Consider the following 19246-nt stretch of genomic DNA (forward strand, 5'->3'; position numbering starts at 1 on the left):
TATTGCTCTTAAAAAAAAAAGAAATAATTAAAAATATAACTAGAGAAACATATAAATATTAAATACATTTTACTCCAAGGTAGCACAAATCTACGCGCACCCGTGTTGGTGTATTTGAAAATACCGTGGCACATGTAATATGTACGGAGGAGAAAGTGAAAAAAAAGATAGATGGACAATTGAGTTTTATTTCCAAATTTCGCCCCTTCACTTGTTCTTATTTCCAAAATCCCCCCTCTATATATATAAAGAGAGTGCTACGAACGTTGGTTTGTTTCCTCAGAAATCATTCACTTGCCATATATTTCTCTCTCCCAGAGGCACTGTAATATTGGTCTCAAAGATCACATGCTATAGATGTGAAAAATTGGGGAGATGGACTGTTGTGAAAACCCGATGGCAATGGGTCGGGTTATTTGCCCAAAGCCTCGTCGGCCCGGGCAATCCAATATCAACTCTCCTGCCATGGTGCCATTGAGATTTCACATACGGTGGGTTTTTTGGTTTTTGAAATCCTTGTTGGCGTGAATGTTGTTTTTGTGTTTTTTTAAAGGGGAGACGTGTTTAGTTTATTAATATATCCCCTTTTGATGGGACAGTAATGATGCTGAGTCGAAACCCGCGGCAGAATTGCTTGGCCTGATCCTTTGTAAGGTAGGTTTTTGTTTGTTTGTGATTCTAATTAATGTGATTTACGTACTTAATTGCGTGTCCCATTGTTAATGTGTTTGATGAATTGTTTTTTTCTTTATATGGATTAATTGGAATTATTCTGGAATTTATTTATATCGGGTGTGTTTGGATTAATTATGCCATGTGTTAGTTCATGATTTGGTTTTTGCCTTTTTGGGAGTCTTTTTTTAATTGTTAGGAATATAGTTCTTACTCATAAATTTAAAATGTTAATTGTTCGATTGCATTGGTTGAGTTCTCAAACTGTTTGTGTAAATGCTTGTTCAAAGGCTGGTGGTAAATGAATTCTCTGTTCCATAAATTTAAGTTTTAGTTTAGAAGTTTGATTTGGTTTGTGCTTTCGATGAATTTTCAGGCCTACATTTTGGTTAGTCCCATGATATCATTTTTGTTTTCCTGCTGGAAGTTGATGGCTACTTTGTGTCCTTTCTCCTCCTTTCAATGCAGTTGTTGTTATGAAGTGCTCTTCGTGTTAATCCATTTGTTTTACTCCTGGTATGACTATGCTTGCCATGTGCACATCACGCTAGTTCCAACCATTGTATAACACGTAAAATCTCCGTTAACATGAATTAGGCTGCATTACAGAGACTAATAGATGATTCAGTTTGCTCACTGGAATAAATATAGCTGCATGCATCTAGGATGAAATGTTTCCAAATCTAATGAAGTTATCGATCCGTTTGTTATTTCCATAGAGAATCCAGGAGAGTGAAGTGGACAGTTTTCAGCAAATGCTTTCGTTATTCATTTGAACAAGGCTATGTCATTGGTTTGTTGCTTTTGAGGTCTGGGAAGCTGGGCCTGATATTATCTTGCCATACTCTCTCACATAACACGCATGGTTCCTTATCCCATTTTATTGAGCCTAATTTCGAATACCCTAATCCTGTACAGGAGGATTTCAAAGCAGAGCGATGTGCAACACCATCATCATCTCCCCCTTTTCTTTTTGGATCGCCTCCATGCAGAACAGCAAATCCTCTGGTTCAAGATGCACATTTCGGGGTTGAAAGGCTAACTAACATGCACAGAACCCCAACTGATTTAGCATTGCCGCGATCTCCTCATGCCAGAGAACAGTTTGGGAAGAAACAAGCAACTGTAAGAGTGGTAGGTTTCCACTGCTAATGATCCTGTGTTGTTGCCCTGGCATAGAATTCATTACCTGTACATACATAAGAAGTTTTGATGTCTGGAAGCATGCAAAATTCAGAAAGCGGCTAGCATTGACAATCTCAAGAATGTTGCAAAATTGCGGAGAACATCATATCATAGGAAATTCTAGTCGACAATGTAAATAGATGAATAACCCCAATTTTCACCATAGCTGACCAAAGGTTGGGGAAGTTGGAACATTTTGACGCCCTTTCTAGTCGAGCGAAATGTAATTCTCTGAGAAAGATTGTTGAGTTAATTGGTGGTGCTCCTACTTTCCCCAGGAATGTACTGTAAAGAGTATATTTGTAAATATCGTAATTTTTGTCAAGCTTCATTTGTCTTTCGATCTTCATGTTAACTGCTATAGTTTATGATCTAATCTTGAATTATATGGTGTATTACCTAATGCTTACGGTGAAATCAATAGACGCAAAAGTATATGTCAGCATTCAGGTTCCATAATACGAGTTTCCCCTTTTTCTGTGATAAACATTACTTTGAGACTTGGAGTCACACACCTTGCAGGACTATGCAGAAGTATTTCTTAATTTGATCTGGGATTGAAACTGGAGTAGAGTGAATTGTTTTCTTTTCAATAGAAGCTATAGTTATATTTTTCAATATACAAGAGCATCATTGGTCTCAATACACAAGAGTATCATTGGTCATCAATGAGTTGGCATCACTTTCTTCATTGAAGGAGAGGATCTTGGGTTCAACCCAGTCGTCCCCAACCCCCAGTCCCATTGTACTAAAAAATAAATAAATAAAAGTACACAGAAATGTTATTGAATATATAAATTTGAAAGTATACATTGAATAGTACAAATAATCGACAAACACATGACAAAAAGAATATACTATCATAACAGAATAATACTGACATATACCGACTCAAAATTCAAAAAACATTTTATTGAATGAAGGATTTTGGGATTTCAACTTTGGGACTGAAGCATTGACGACGGAATGAAATTATTTTGTATTGTATTAAAAATATGGCAGTGATGCTGCCCAGGATCGAACTGGAGACCTTCAGTGTGTAAGACTGACGTGATAACCACTACACCACAGCATCTGTTTGCTCGTTGTGAAGCACATGAAAATTCAAGGCGTTAAGCTTGTACATTTTCCTAATCTCTTTCTTATAATATAAATACGCCTACTTACGCTATAACATATGTGATTCCCATAATTCATAATATTTGAATCCTGAAATTAAACCACATAAATCTTATACTTACTAACACCAAACACAACATCAAAATCTTTCATAAATAAAAAAAAACACCAAATTTTATTTGAATATCTGGTACACTTGTTTCGGAAAACAAATACCAAACCCACAAAAAGTGAAGGGAAAAAAACAGTTGAAAAATAAGGTACGACGCGACTTGCTCATGAGGTTAGCCCAAATCCACAAATTTAGTAACCCGGTGGCTTGTAGGCAATGAAACTGATGCACTGCACTTGGCGCACGTTGTCGAATCCAATGATTCTAACGAAGGCGTCAGGGTGTGCCCTTACAGCCTCGTCAACCTCCAGCAACACTTGGGCGGAGTCAGTGCACCCGTACATGGGCAACTTCCACATTGTCCAGTAACGTCCGTCGTAGTACCCTGGTGACCTGTGGTTTTCACGGTACACAAATCCGTGCTGCATATATATAAACATAATAAATTGTAAATAAATCTTTAAAATTGTTCACATATATGTATGTATAATGTGATTAATGCTAAAGAGAACCTCGAGCTCGAACTCAACGCAAGGAATCCATTTGGAGCGGATAAGGTAGTCAATTTCTGAAGCCAACTGCTCTCTGGTTAGGTCAGGAAGGTAGGAAAGAGTCTCAAACTTCTTCTTCCCTTGTGTGGGCCACACCTGCATTTTTCCAAATTTTTATTTACTATGTGCATACTAAGTTTCAATTAATTTTATTAATTTCTAGTATGCATATATAAATTTAAAAAAATTCGAGCCCACATAAAATTTGATCAGATTTGAACTCATCAGACGATAAGAGTAGTACATTTATCTTGCAACTGACATATAATTCAATGAGAGTAGTCACAAGTACACACCCCAGCCGTTTGATCGGTTGATAAGTTCGACTAGACCTGATTTAGATAAAATTTACCATAAGTTAAAATATAAACGTTCACCTGTATGCACTGCACTCTTCCCCCGTTGCTAGCAAGAGAAGTAACATCGTTGACTTGAGGCCAGTGAACGGTGCGACCATGCTAACCTGGGCAGAGCTGGCGCGGGCGGCAACCGCGGCGGTTGAGGAAATCACAGAGGATGCCATTTGCTATAAATATTTTCTTTCTCTTTTAGTTTCACTCTCTTCTTCACTGGCCTTGTGGACTATCCAAACAGCCCCTATTCCCCATTTATAGAGGCTTGCAACTAAAACTGAAATTCAACTATGTGGTTCCTGATGAAGCCTTACAACCCTATGGAGATCAGGCAGCACGTGATAGAGCGCCACGTGGCGGCAGATTATTCTTCTTATCTGATCATCTAGAAGTAAAAAATGGGAGGACAGAAACGTCTTTGTGAATTTTGTTTGGGTGTAAGTTGTAACCTCATGTTTGTGATCAGGTAATGGAAGGCCATTCCTTTTGCACAGTATGGGATTACATATCTCTGGTCTTAATTCAGCACCAGTTTTTCTGACTTTTGTGTGTGGTCCGTCGATGGAATTTTTCACCTATGAAAATTTTACTTCGAATCAGGCCCAAATATATTTAAATTTATAATATATGGTTGATGTATTATTTAACAATAGTGTTTAATTATATTTAAAATATAATTATTTTGATTTAGATAAGAATTGCATGGTCTTCTATATTTCTATTGCATTGCTTTAGCTGGCCTTCATTAATGCAAAATGCAAGGATAGTGACGTCGGCAAGCATTTTATACTAACTGCAGATTAAGAGTTTGAGCGATTTATGAGTTTCAATGCCTCATTTTTCTAACGAGATGTTTTATAGGACAAAATTGTGAGGTTCATATGAAGTTAAAGATTGATTATAACTTGCGCAATAGAATACCGATTAAATCGTATGCCATATCAAATAAGATGTGTATTTTCTAGAATAAGTTGTAATTAATGGGATTAATATAGTTCTTGAGTAAATTTTGTGCAGCGATTTTGAAATATAAAATTATGGAGCATAAGGGATAAAATCTTTTAAATAATTCGGTCTTTAATATTTGGAGAACTAAAATATAATGCAAATCAATCTTATTTTTAAAAGTAAAATTGAAAATTATGGAGTTCAATAGTATTTAAATAATAGAATGATAACATAGGATTAATCTAACTCGTGAGAATGATATTTTAAAATACGAGACCCAAAAGACACAAAAAAAAAAAAAAACCCAGTAAATTAAACAAAAATCACTAAAAATGAGAAGATCAAGAACAATACCCGTACAATGGGCAAAATGATGAAAGTTCATGACAAATACAGTCGTACTACAAGAGGTTAGTTTCGTCTCGAATAAATTATTTTTAGTAGTAAAGTATTAATTTTTATTGATTCAAATGCGTCTAAAATGCATTCGCCTCTTATTTTTCATTAGAATTTGATATTTTCCAACTTCGTTTTAATGCACACCAGCAAAATTATCTCATTGTATATATATGCTATTAGCAGTTCACCCAGAGCTAGTTATGATAAGATGCGGTAATAGTTATGCAGTATTGGTATTTTTTTTTTTTTTAAGTAAGAACGATGCATTATTATTAATTGAAATAAAATATTATAGTTACAATAATTTCTGTCGACATCAATATCTAACAAAGACTATTACAATATCAAATCATGCTCAAGAATACCTACTATTATAGTAGACAATATCTCACGCACACGATGGGGTTCGAACCCATGACCTATAAAATCATGGAGCCTTAACTTCGTGAATGACTTATGAATATTGAATTTTGGACATAAATACAATTCCTAAATAAGAAATTTTTAATGGAATTAAATTAATAATGCAATTATGAAATACCCAATTTGCTCTTGAGTAGGAATACTAATTGGTAATTGCATGTCATAATTCCATGGCAATTTAGAGTTTTTCCTAAGTTCAATAATGGAGGGGTGGGCTTGATTGATAGGTTGGTAGCGGGTTGAGTAAGGTCAACCCAAATTCCAACCCATACAAAAAGATTCGAATAGTTAGAATGTAAGGTCATTCAAAACATTTATTTACCCATTTTAGATATTTGAATCTGGATCCAAACCAACGACGGACCTGTGGGTTGAGTGAGCCCATTGGTCCACACCATACCCTATTCCTTTCTTATTCAATCAACTACTGGTGACAAAATTTCATACTTAGCCACTTTGATTTTTCATGCATGAAAATGATTAGAGAATAAGTCAAATTATTAAATTACAACCCAATACTTTTATTTATTTATTTTTGTTTCGACGGATACTTTTGATGTTGTCTGAATAATTCAAATTATTAAATTACAACCCAATACTTTTATTTATTTATTTTTGTTTCGATGGATACTTATGATGTTGTCTGAATAATTCAAATAATATGTAAAATATGTCCCCTAAACAAAGGGCGGTCGAAACATAGTTCTACAAGTATTGAATTGACAATTTAAATCCTATAAATTTTAATTTATTAATAATTTTATTCATTCAGCCTGAAATTAGTGGGATTGAGTAATTGGGCAGAAAATCCCCTCTTCCTCCTCACAATGTGCGTAAAAGTGAAAATGACTTTCTCTCCCTTTTTACTTGGGAAAATTATTCCACCTCAATAAAAGTTTAAGTTGCTAGTTATATAATTATTATAATTAACACACAATGAATTGTAATTTTGTTGGTTAACCAACATTTATTCTATTCTCGATGAAAACAATAATTATATTAATATATTGAAATAATAATCATCCATCATCTTTAGTGATGTGGTCGAGGTTTTTTACTAGGGAATAAAATTGAGAATTTTACCTCGGCACAATTGCGCACCAGGTGAATTGCAATTTCCGCAAAAGGGGTGCTGTTATCAAGAAAATGGGTCTCACTTAATGAATAGTCCTCCCCTATAAAAAATTAATGTTTTGGTATTTATAGTAGTGTTGTAAATTATATGGAGTGATGTGTTGTATATGTTTAATGTGTGCCTCATATATGTTAAATTACTCTTTTACCCTCACAAGTTAATATTTTTTACTAATGTACATCATTTAAATTACAAATAATAATACTTACGTGTATGATAAATACTGAAGCTTTTGCTGATTTCGTGAGATGAACTGGGAAGTACAAAGGGGAACTGCAGGGAGGAGGGAAAGAATAATATTTTTTTTTTCAAGTTATTTGGTACGTTGGAAAAGAAAATAAATCACAAATACTTAGATGTATTTGATAGGGATAGAATAAACTGCAAAAGAAAGATTCATTTTTTGATAAGAAACAAAATTTGATTTCTGCTCATTTTCACATACATCTAATTTCACTCATATTCGATTCGTTCTCCTAATCGAACATAATATTTTCTGGAAGCAAACAAGGTCTAATCGTGGCATCAGTTGGTTGATGATTGTTAATATTGGAGGAATGTGGGGAAGTTAATCCAGTTGGCCACCTTCATTTTGTATCTGGGTGCGACGTCCAATGCCCACAGCTTCTGCCAAGAAATTTAAGTCTACTACTTAAACATATGTTGTACAACGCAACTAAAATATTCGTCAAGTACTAAAGAAATGCCAATTGGAGACAATATGAACCTACCACTGAGAAATGCCTCCACCATGTGTAGGAAATATTCTCGGCGGCTGCCCACCTGCTGCAATATCTGTCTTGAGACGACTAATACAAATCAGGGCGCCGGGTTGGTGGAAGGGTGAAATCTTCAATTTTGTACCAATGTTTTCTCCGGGTGGCAACAAGAGAAACAAGTTGAAAAGGTATATGATTTTTTATGGGACCTTTGTGTCGTGTATTAATCTTATGTTCACACATATATTGCATGTCATTATATATTCTTTTAATTAAAAATACAAATATCATATTCATAAATAATGTGAAATGAAACTGTGATAAAACAAACTACATATTAATAAATAATAATATAGAGTTTTACACAATAGTTATCTCATATAAATCCGTTCGGAAGACTATTCTACCGTATATTTTAAACCAACCAACCAACACAAAATTTATCAAAAATTCCGAGCAATTTGTGCAAATTGTGTCATCAAAATTGAACATTGTTGCCTCTTTTGCTGATCAATCCACTGCCCCTTTTTGCTTTCGGATGGCATAATGCAAGCTGCAGAGTGAATTCCATTTGAAGAACTCGAGGCCTGAAAATGTCATCAAACACAATTTTAGAGTCATTTTCAATAGTAAGATGTTTAATTTTAAATTGTATCCCCAGTTTTAATAATTTCTCCACAGCCCACATTTCCCCAATTGCCTAAAAATACTCCATCTTTTTAGGTATTATCCCACACATGCTATATTTAAATTGTTACTAGTTAATTCCAAAAAATAAATTAACTAACAATTGCTATAATCTAGTTGATGTTGGGTAGAAATATTTGTTAAAAAGATTGATAAAAAATCACCAATATAACATTGTGTTCAATGTTTCAACTCGACGGTATATCATTAATGTAAAAGATATTGTCTGTTATGATATGATGATTTAATTAACTTATATATTACAAAATTACAAAAAAGCTCTTAAGTATTTGTTCAAAGAAAAAAAAAAAAAAACCTATAAGCATAAATTTTTTACCATAAAAAGGCCATGGATCCACACATACCACATTGGGGTCCATCATAAAACCTTCACTGTTTAGCCTACTCTCATACATGGATCACATCCCTTCATAATCTATCCTTAAAAGTTGTTAGAAACATATGATGTTGATCAAATTTATTTATGGTCTCCAATGAATGTGAGATGATGCCACATTTAACGTCAAAACGTTTAGAAAAGGATTATTGATTACTCTGTTGGCTACCAGAAAATTTAATGAATAAGGCCAAGTTGGAGTAGAAATTTATTTGGAGTCCAAACTTATGGGATAAGCACAACTGACGTGACAACCCGGATACGTACGTACTTACCCGCCTGTTGGCCAGCATTAGCCGCCCACAGACCCAAACTCCAAAACCAGAAACCGGTATCTTGTTTTGGTTTGAAACACAGCTTCCATAAAACCGGGAGGCTGGTGGGACCCTTTGACCTCCAGGATATGTGGCGATTCGACCGCACTCTGACGCCTCATGTGACCGCCACGCGCCAGCCCATTTTCCTCCCGCTTGCATGGCGCCTCTTGCCCTATGCTCCTCCATCCCGCTTCACGTGCCCTTTCACCCCTCCAATTTCTTTTCATATATCTCTTTGAGGGGATAAGTACAAACCCAGAAGCGGAAAGTGCAAATGATCGATGATGTTTTGTCTTAATCAAAGAAAAGAAAAATACAAAGGGACAAAAGTCTACTCCATTGCATGCTTCCGATGTTTGAGCTTATCTAGGCGCAGCACCGGTACCACCCGACCTTCGTCTCTCTCATATGGATTTTACCTCCAATACGACTGCAGAATCGCGCCCAACCATTGGGCGGTGACACCACGCGTCACGACACGCAATTGAGGTCTTACCTCATCCCATCACCCCATTTATTAATTTACCCATGGTTTGATGATTTCCCTGTTTAATGAAATTCAGTGGTGACGCGGCCCACCCCCCTCCTAAATTCCCTGAATGTGCAAACCTCTTGCTGCAACACCACTATTACTATCCTGCCTTTCCCACCAAACTGCATGCGACCCTGGTTTGCACTTTGCTCCTTCCCCCCCCCCCCCCCCCCCCCCGCTGTTGTCTCTTGCCCCCCCCCCCCCCCCCCCCTGGCTGACTATTGTACGTACGTGTATACTGATTTGCTATATATTTACACTCCAAATTTCTGTGTTCTCTAATTTCTATCATCAACCCTCAATTTCTTCACTCTATTAATCTGCAATCGAAGAAGTAATCGGAGCGAGTATAAGCAAGCGAGAATGCGGATGAGTTGTAATGGATGTCGAGTGCTGAGGAAGGGTTGCAGCGACAAATGCAGTATAAGGCCGTGTTTGGAGTGGATAAAAAATCCCGATTCACAGGCCAACGCCACAGTCTTCCTCGCCAAGTTCTACGGCCGCGCTGGCCTTATGAACCTCATCAATGCCGGCCCCCAACACCTCCGCCCTGGTTCATATCCTCTTCTTCTCATTTGATCAGTATTTGTACTGGTTTCGGGTTCTTAATTGCTAACACATTCATGTACGGCATGCAGCTATATTTAGGTCTTTACTGTACGAGGCATGCGGAAGGATCGTGAATCCCATCTACGGGTCGGTTGGGTTGCTGTGGTCCGGGAGCTGGCAGCTGTGCCAGAACGCTGTGGAGGCGGTTTTGAGAGGGGATCCGATAACCCAGATGGCGAGTGACGCCGCTGAGATAAAAAACGGACCGCCTCTCAAGGCCTATGACATCAGGCATGTTAACAAGGAGGATAATTTATGTGGGTCGAATGATCTGCACCGTGTCAGAACCCGGTGCCGTTTTAAGCGGTCCGGGGCGAAGGCGAGGCGGAGTCGTGTCTGGGTTGGGTCGGTTGAAGAGTCGGGTCGCGAGGAGGTTCACAGGTCTCCCAGCCATGAGTCTTCGTTGAGTCACCAATCGGAGGCGGTTGAAGCGAATGCGGAGAGGGAAAGCCGGCGGAGCGAGAGCTTGGCTTCGGCTGAGATCGCGGAGCAGGTTTTGGATTCGGCTGTACAAGATGAGCGTCGAGCCGATGACGGGGAAATTGAGCTGGAGCTGACTCTGGGGTTCGAGCCGTTCAAACGAGATGTGAAGCCGAAAGTATTGGCGACGAAGGAAGCTGTTGGCTCCGTCGAGGACGATGCTGGACTATGTAAAATGGAGTTGGGGCTTGATTATCCGGCTTCCTGAATAGACGGCTGAGATCAACTGCCTTATTAGTTCTTTTTTTTTTTTTAAATTCCCAGCCTTCTTTCACAGGTTTTTCTTTTCTCTTTTGTTTTTTGGTTGTGGTATAGAAGAGCTAAATGCTTTGTAGTTTTACGTATATGACTTTCATGAGAATATGTGTATAAACATGTGAGAGAAATGGTAGATCAATGAAGGGAACAAGTATTGACTTGGTCAAATATTGAATTTTCAAAATATTCATTATCTTTTTAAATATAAAATATTAGGCACCTACACTCTCAATCATAAATAACTTATATAAGAATATTTACAAAAACAAATACATCCAATTTGTTTTGATGATTTCATGCTGCAAAACTAATTAAACATTTAAAATCTTATTTTGAATATATATTTTATAAGACGATGATAATTTTTAAATTCATTTTGATGCGAACAAAAAGAGTTCGTCTTTGGACTTAATCTTTTAGTTGAATTTTTAACAAGTCTGAGAAAGGGGACTTACAGAAAAGATGTTAGCACTCCAGCGATTAAGTTAACGATTGATGATAAAAAAGATAAATTTCAAAGAGAATAAACTAGCAATTGGACAACGAGTTGATAGGTGAGCTTGTGTTAAGATAACGTTGCCCTAAATCAATTGACGAAAACTGGTTTTTATATCTACAGCCCTCAGCGGATGAGGGGATATGATCCTTGGGGACTTAGTTCCGCGGTTGTCGTGGAAATGTCTCCACAAATTTGGGGGTTGTTGGCAGATAATTTCAAAAAATCCTAACGGTGAGGAGATAAGCTTCTTGAGGGATATACCCCAAAATTCAAGAGGATAGTTGGGAGCGTGAGCAACATCCAATATTTTGTTCTTGACATAGTCTATGTGGGTGTTTACTCACCCTCAGAGCAAATGGTCTCCTATCATTTGAGAGGAGTGGCCAACTCGACAGCCTGGTCAGCACCAAGTGTTTTGGGTTGATGGACATGGATTGCGGCCCATTTCTCACAAGTCTATCACAGGCTCCAACCTATAGGTGGCAATCCCCTCTTGGCCCTTATGCACCTTTAGGCCCTCGTACCAAATTTTTACACGAATTGGGTCTTCAGATGGGTCAGGCCAAGAATTGGGCCAAATGCATTATTTGTCTATCACATTTAATACAAAGCTATTTTTAAAAAACATCTCTAAATTTTATTCCTCAAATCTAAAATCTTCCATTCAAATATGGCCCATAATTTTTTGGAGTGATACATAATCATATTAAAAATTATTTATTTTTATCAATTGAACTAACACAAGCGGACTATCTTTTTTTTAGACATATGTTGATCTTGTCTATGAAGCTGTTAAGAAACATGCATGTACCCGTTGGACTATGAATGACTTTTTTTTTTTTTTTTTCAATTTTGGGATGATTTGGGGACCACAAATGACTTGTGTATGTATATGTATGTATTTTTTTTGGTTCCAACATACATGTCAGCAGTAACTAGGTCTAAAGATCTCCCATGAATCTTTTTGTGATTAATCCAAAACACAAAAATTCTATTACAGTCTAATATTTTTTTCTTAAAAAAAAAGTTAAATTATATTTAGATAGAAGAATTTGAATTGGAACGAAGATTTCGGCTAAAGAATTTGAAGCCGATCGATTGTTGTGTTTCAACAATGGATTTAGGGTTAGGAGTTTTAAATTTATAATGACAATATTTTTGAATTTGTAGGAATAATTTACCTTAGATATTTTAAACTATTATATCAATAGAATCTCAAATTCATTTAATATTGAATTACTCGCCAATATTTTCTTTGTGTCCTTATCGTAAATAAAACTGTCTTTTTAGCCCACAAGAATTTGAAATTTACTGTAACAAAAGATTACTTAAATGATTATGACAAAATTATTATTTTACTGATTTAAAAATCACAAATGCAAACTAAACATTAATGATGCCCCCCATAAAGTATTTTTCAAGCCCAAAAGACAAATTCGGTCTAAGCCCAAGCCAAAAGATTGGGTTCATATTATTGAGCCCAGTAGGCCCAAAATCCTATTGGCCCAATAGCAAAATCCGAAAGACAAACTTTCTTGCCGTCCAAATTGGCGAAACGAAGCTCAATTATGTAATGTTTTTCATTGCAAAGTGAATTTTTAAATCACTTAAGGACTAACCTGCAAAATAAAGATCGACAATTTCGATAGTTAAGTAAATAATTAAATTATGTGGAATTAAACAGAAATATTCGAATAATTGTGAGATGATGCTGAAATAAGTGTGGTAGAGTGGTTGAGTATAAGGATGAGGGCTAAAATATGAGTATGTGTCCAGAAAATGAGTAGGAAAAGCGTAGCCATACTGTCCGAGAGTGAGAATGGTTGAATATTGAACATCTATTTATAGAAATCTTAGCGATTGGTTGCAGCACTGGAGTTCTGGAATGAATATTGATTGAGGTAGGGTTGCAAGTTGAGTCGAGTCGGCTCCTGAGCTTTGTGAAAATTATCGGACTAAAACTAAAATTGGTAAATTTAAAGAACTAAAATTAATAACAGGCAAACTTAAAGAATTATACGAATAGCTTTTTCTAATAACAATGATGATTGAACAATTTTCTTTACTTTTATTTTATTTTATTCTATTTTGTATAATTGAAAGATATAAAAATTTAAACTACCATCATCATATTTTAAAAATATATTTTCATGACCATTCTAATTTCACTTTTAGAAAATAGATTATATTATACTTACTTATTTTATTAAATAAAATATATTACACAATTCAATAAAAAAAAACTTTATTTGGACAAAAATATTTTTAGATTTGATAAATATATAACTATACAAAATTATATGCAAGTATTAAGACAAATTGATGTATATTTTCTGTACTTCTAGGAATTATGTTACTACTGAACCAATATTAGATATAGAACAAAATATTATGCATTCATATATTCAAATAAGAAAGCCTTCTGAATTTGCTTTTATTTATTTATCCACAATTTTCACTTCCAGATCTTCTATTCCCAAAAAACTAGACGTAGAACCAATTATTGCCTAAGTCCTAAATTTTCTATTTGAATTCTAGCAACACAACCTTCTTGTGTTATGGCCAAACTTTGTCCCAATTAAAAAAAAAAATCAAGCTCGAGCTCGAGCACCTTATCCAGTGGTCGAGCTCGAGCTCTCTGTTTTTGTCAGGCTTGTCAAACTCGAGTCTAAAATTTAGCGGAACTCAGCACATTTGCACCCTTAGATTGATATGATAATTTTGCTATATTAGTTAATGAAATGGATTCTTGTTTACTTTGATGTCGCGGTAGTTCCAAGTTGTTATAATGTTATTAGATTATTCTTCCAAAGTTTTCTTGTTTATCCACAAGCGGTGTGGTGTTACTTTTGCAAAGGAAAGAAGATAAGATATTTGTGCATAATATGGCATGGATTCTGCAGGATCTAATGAATTCTTTGTCAATCTATAAATAGCTTTTCTCATGATATGATTAGTTGAGTGGACGCAGATTTGAGTGCATAATCTTAGAAATCTTGTGCTTTTAGATCCTTTTGGTAGATCAATTGATGATAATCTTTGACTTATTATTCATGGAAGACTTTTTCATTTTTCTTACTTCACATTTTGTTTTTGGTTCTAGATCTTGATTCATATTTTACAACCCTGAATCTCTGGAAAAGTTGGTTTTATTATATTTGGAATTTAGTTCCTGATACCGAAAACTGAGGCTGACTCCGGACCCTTTTTGCAGAGAGGCAAGGTGGATCTAATCAACAAGAAATGAGGTTGGATGAGATAGTTTTTGTGATGATTTTTCATTCTCCTGTTGGTTTATTCGTTTCCGAAAAAATGAGTTTGCTTGAGCTCAATAGTTCCATATGCAAAAACATCCGATACAACTTTGCTATGCGTATGTCTTTCTTGCCTGGAACTATCCCTTTTACTGGAGATGGTCAATTTTTTGTAACTGTGGAAGATATGATGATTAGTGGTTGTAAGTACACAGAGATTTGTTTGTCTAATGCTCCAAATACATGCCTCCCTTGCAGGTTCCAGCACTTGTTTGTTGGGATATGCTTTGATTTTGATTTCAAATGTTGGTCTCGACATAGTTAAGATTCACAGAAATGACTGATTTAAGACAGGGGTGCTTGTTGATAAAGCTTGAGAGTGACTTAAAGCTTTTCCCGTCGGCATCCTCTTATCCTCATGGTACAGGAACAAGTACAGTTAGTTGAGTATCCACTGACTGACAAGGTACGCATTACTGTTAAGTAATAAGACAAGGCCTGGCTTCTCCTCTAGTTTGATAATGCCTAGAATTGTCGGCTATTGCAGATGTTGTAGTGCTGGTGCAACTTGGCCACCTTTTGTCAAGAAATTTGATGGTGATCCTACAGTTTGTGCATATTGCCAAGCTTGTTTTCACCTCTCTTGTCAAACCCACCATCACCATCCACACCATATCTCTTCCACCATCTCTTACTCTTCGTTTCAGTGGTGCAAGTTTTTTGCATGGCAAGATGGTGCATCACTTGCGTTCTTTGTGCACTATCGTGATATCCGTCTCTCCTTTTCTTTTTTGTTTTTGATAATCCGAGTACCATGTTGAGAAAGATGAGTCTAGAAAAAGCATATTTGATAATGAACCTTTTGAATGTTTGATTAGATTTGTTTGGTAAGTTTAATGGAAGCCGAGTAATGATTCATGTTATCAAGTGTGAGGCTTTTTGCACATCAAGAATAGTCTGATTGAATCAAATCAGTTATACAAATCACATTCTTAATTATATCTTATTAAATAAGTGATTTTGAACTTGTCCAGAACTCGTTCAAATTGAAACTTGTGGTAGATACTCCAAATCAAAGCGCACTAAGATCTTGATGAAGAAAATGGAACACATGGTTGGCTATGTCTGCAAAGCATGGGCAGTGCACTGCAGCTGGTGATCGGTACCTTAAGAGGCAACTCGTGTGTCACTATACCGTTAGAGGGACAATCCAATTATTTTGACACAAGGTATCATACGAGAAATCTCGTATTTAAATTTTGATGCGAGCGATTGTAGCATATAGACCTGAGAGGCTGAGACAGTGAAGCTACTGCACTTTCACTTAGTGAGGCTTTCTTGACCATAAAACCGTTGGCATCGACTCATCTTTGTACGTACTAATTTTTGGAGTAATTGATTTGGACCACAGACAACTTATTCTTCTGGTAATGATTAGTAATTTTACCTACGTAAGTTGACATTGTTGCCGCCCGACGGGTCGTTTTACCCATAATGCATTTGGTTTACTTTTTGCTACCGAATCATAAATGAGGTAGGTCTTTTCGAATTCGTCTTTTTAATCTAATGATGGCCGATTAATTGATTGTGGTTGATTTGATATATCCAAAAATTTTATTATTATTTAATAAGAATAATTATATTTATACCTTCTTATTTATTATTTTTTATATAATTTTTTCTATTCTTTAAAAAATACAAAAATTATTTTCGACAGTCTTTAAAATCCTAAAATATCCTTATTGATTTGATCAAACTTTAATTTAATTTTTCAATAACAGAAATGCCCTTAGAGGTGTTTTGCAATTACGAAAATGTAAGGGGAGTGTCAAAGTAATGTTTATGGGGAAGAATAATACAATCCTATATATTTTTTTTATTATTTATACTAATTTTAATTTTAATTTTAATTATTTTATTGATTTTTTAATTGAATCGTTATATAAAATTACACTTTTAATAATTATAATATTATATTATTTAATTAATATATCAATAAAATTAATTACTAGATTATAAGTTTAAATTAAAAAATTATCTCACTTTTATAAATTATTAAAATTAAAAAATATTTATTCTCTATTTTTATATATAATTTAATTTTACTAAAATTAATAAATTATAATTTAAAATAATTTATTTATTAAAAATAAATTAAATTATTAAACTAATCTTAAAAAAAATATTCTTTCTTTTCAATTCTATCGTCATACCCATATTCCTACATTCCCTCACTTGTGCCCAGCCTTTTACCTTCCACCGCCATCGTTTCGTCATAAGAATATGTATGTATAAATATATACTAGTAACTGATTTGAATTTATACAAGTGTGATAATTTTTTTAATTTGAATTTATAAGCTAGTAACTAATTTATATTAATAAATTAATTAAATAATTTAATATTTTAATTATTAAGAGGTGTAATTTTATATACAGATTCAATAAACAAAAGATACAGGGTCATATTATTCACTCCTATAAATATTAATTTGACACTCTTTTTATCTTTTGGTAATTACAAAACACTCCTGAGAACATTTATGTCATTGAAAAATTAAATTAAAATTTGATCAAACCAATAGGGATATTTTGAAATTTTTTATGTTATTTGATAAATGGTCAATAGATGTCAACGTGTTTTTTTTAAATCATTGTGGCCAACAGGTTTCAAATATTAAAAATTTGATCATTTCAAGTACCCAAAAAGAGTATAGTATGATTGATTTCCTAAGTGCATTTTTTAGACATGATTATATTGACATACTTTATAGTTTCTGGATCAAAAGAGAGAAACACTAACATGAGTGGAACCAAAAATATTTGTAGAAATGAGTAGTATATATTATAAATTAAGAAAATGAAATTGAGACAAATGGCGAGAAAATAGTTAGTAATGCGTAGAAAATTCATGAAAAAAATTTCATGAGACATTGTGATTGTAATTTTATTCTTCGAATCTTATTAATGTATGAGTTTTTATATATTTTTAATAATAATAATTAATTAATTATAAGTTTTTATTACAATAGATGTAGATACGATAACACAAATATGATCCGGCACGGACACAGCGACACTAAAGAATTAAAAGAAATTAGAATACGATACGACACTAACACAACTATATCTAATATTTTTTAATTATATATATATTCTCATTTTCTTATAAAAATTAAAAAAATTAAAATAAAGTTATCAAAATAAAACATAAAATAAATATGTCTTACATCTAAATTCTTAACAAATATGACTTAGAAAAATATACTAATGAAAGCTTCTGATCATCCAAACTAGTGAAATCATCATGACCACCTCTCAAATTTTTAGTAATTCCATCTTGAAATTTTTAGCCTGAGAGGAGTGAAAGGGAATAGCTGAAGCCGAAAGGGGGAAAAGTGTCACTCTTTGGCCATCACTTCCGACTCCCGAGCTAATGATAGAGGTAAGAACACCTTTCGACCAGGCCTTACTATAACTAACCTCATAGATCCAACTCAATCTTTTACACCGATCTATCATACTTTCTCGATCAGGTCATCAAAAAGACTGCTAATTCTTTTTGAAGTGTGAGAAGAAGGGAAGCCGAGCTACAACTAACATAATAGCCAACTAATTTTTTTTATTAAATCCAAAATTCTTTTTTTTTTCAAAGACAACTTAAAATTTTTTGAAATTATAAAAAAAAAAAAATCCTGTCCATAACATATTGGACACGCCATTACACTGTGTTCTTTTTTCTTCTTTATTTTGTATTTTTTCAACATACGGATGCCATTTTTGTATCCAATACGTGTTCGACACTGCACTAAGTAATTTCTTGAGTGTTTATACATTATAGGTTAGTATTCAACGCCACCTTACCTCACCAGTAGAAATAAATCATTCGACATCTTTTAAGTTGACTAGTACAGCGTGCGATGCGATAGGTATTCTGTTGCATTACTTATTATCGTTCTGACTTTATGTGAACATCATAATTTTGTATTGAAAAGACGTTTCACTAAAAAGAAGGGGTTTTAGAACTTGCAAGCACTCAAACTCCTCATTTGTAATTAATGTTGGACACTTAACAATATCATAATAGGATTGGAAAGGAAACATGACCTCGTTACCACGTATCACGCCAAGCGACTTGTGAGGCGACCTGTGCGATGTTGTGTGTTATCCGCAATTTAATTTTCTTGATGTGGTTGGTGTTCTCCATTGATGGATAACTTCATAATTTGACTCATTCTGTTTAATATTTGGGTACCATTTAACTAGAAATTCACTGGAATTTCTTTTTTCGTTCAGATCACATTTAATTCATCAACGACATATATGGAAAAAAAGTTCTTACTTTTGTTATGTAATTATTTGAAATTCATACATAAATGTTAATACGTATTAGAGTCCATAATATCATAATAACATTAAAAATCGATTGAGAATTTTAAAATTTTTGGGATTAATCTGTAAAACACGAGGCAATACTTCAATATTCAAGTCAATAATGATCTTAACTATATAGATTAGTGAGCTAATAATGCGTGTGAATAGTCAAAATGCGAAGTTAATTCCCTTAACATAACCTACCTAGACTCCTATTTAAAGGA

The 19246-nt window shown here is 34.4% G+C and overlaps 2 protein-coding genes, 1 long non-coding RNA gene, 1 other non-coding gene and 1 pseudogene across 4 annotated transcripts; 3 read left to right on the forward strand and 2 right to left on the reverse strand.

Annotated features, from left to right (window-relative positions):
* Positions 266-2198, forward strand: LOC105177941. The gene is made up of 3 exons (XM_011101253.2): positions 266-491; positions 600-654; positions 1591-2198. Exons 1-3 carry the CDS (start codon positions 376-378, stop codon positions 1822-1824), a joined length of 405 nt encoding a protein of 134 aa, XP_011099555.1. The 5' UTR covers positions 266-375; the 3' UTR covers positions 1825-2198.
* On the reverse strand, positions 2860-2932 carry TRNAV-UAC. The gene has a single exon. It is a non-coding gene; the product is annotated as a tRNA-Val (tRNA).
* Positions 3124-4237, reverse strand: LOC105177942 (annotated as a pseudogene).
* On the forward strand, positions 9783-11064 carry LOC105177943 (LOB domain-containing protein 41). Its single transcript, XM_011101254.2, has 2 exons — positions 9783-10102; positions 10188-11064. Exons 1-2 carry the CDS (start codon positions 9913-9915, stop codon positions 10844-10846), a joined length of 849 nt encoding a protein of 282 aa, XP_011099556.1. The 5' UTR covers positions 9783-9912; the 3' UTR covers positions 10847-11064.
* LOC110013191 lies at positions 14323-15556 on the forward strand. Its single transcript, XR_002288393.1, has 3 exons — positions 14323-14643; positions 14908-15115; positions 15197-15556. It is a non-coding gene; the product is annotated as an uncharacterized LOC110013191 (long non-coding RNA).

Source organism: Sesamum indicum, linkage group LG15 (genome assembly GCF_000512975.1).
Source record: "Sesamum indicum cultivar Zhongzhi No. 13 linkage group LG15, S_indicum_v1.0, whole genome shotgun sequence".
In the NCBI taxonomy this organism is placed as follows: domain Eukaryota; kingdom Viridiplantae; phylum Streptophyta; class Magnoliopsida; order Lamiales; family Pedaliaceae; genus Sesamum; species Sesamum indicum.

What these genes read in the sequence shown, in the direction of transcription:
- LOC105177941 (XM_011101253.2), top strand. Translation starts at nt 376, where the DNA reads ATGGACTGTTGTGAAAACCCGATGGCAATGGGTCGGGTTATTTGCCCA. An exon ending in CCATTGAGATTTCACATACG is followed by an intron (nt 492 to 599) that starts GTGGGTTTTTTG and finishes TTGATGGGACAG; the next exon opens with TAATGATGCTGAGTCGAAAC. An exon ending in TTGGCCTGATCCTTTGTAAG is followed by an intron (nt 655 to 1,590) that starts GTAGGTTTTTGT and finishes AATCCTGTACAG; the next exon opens with GAGGATTTCAAAGCAGAGCG.
- LOC105177943 (XM_011101254.2), top strand. Translation starts at nt 9,913, where the DNA reads ATGCGGATGAGTTGTAATGGATGTCGAGTGCTGAGGAAGGGTTGCAGC. An exon ending in CCCCCAACACCTCCGCCCTG is followed by an intron (nt 10,103 to 10,187) that starts GTTCATATCCTC and finishes TACGGCATGCAG; the next exon opens with CTATATTTAGGTCTTTACTG.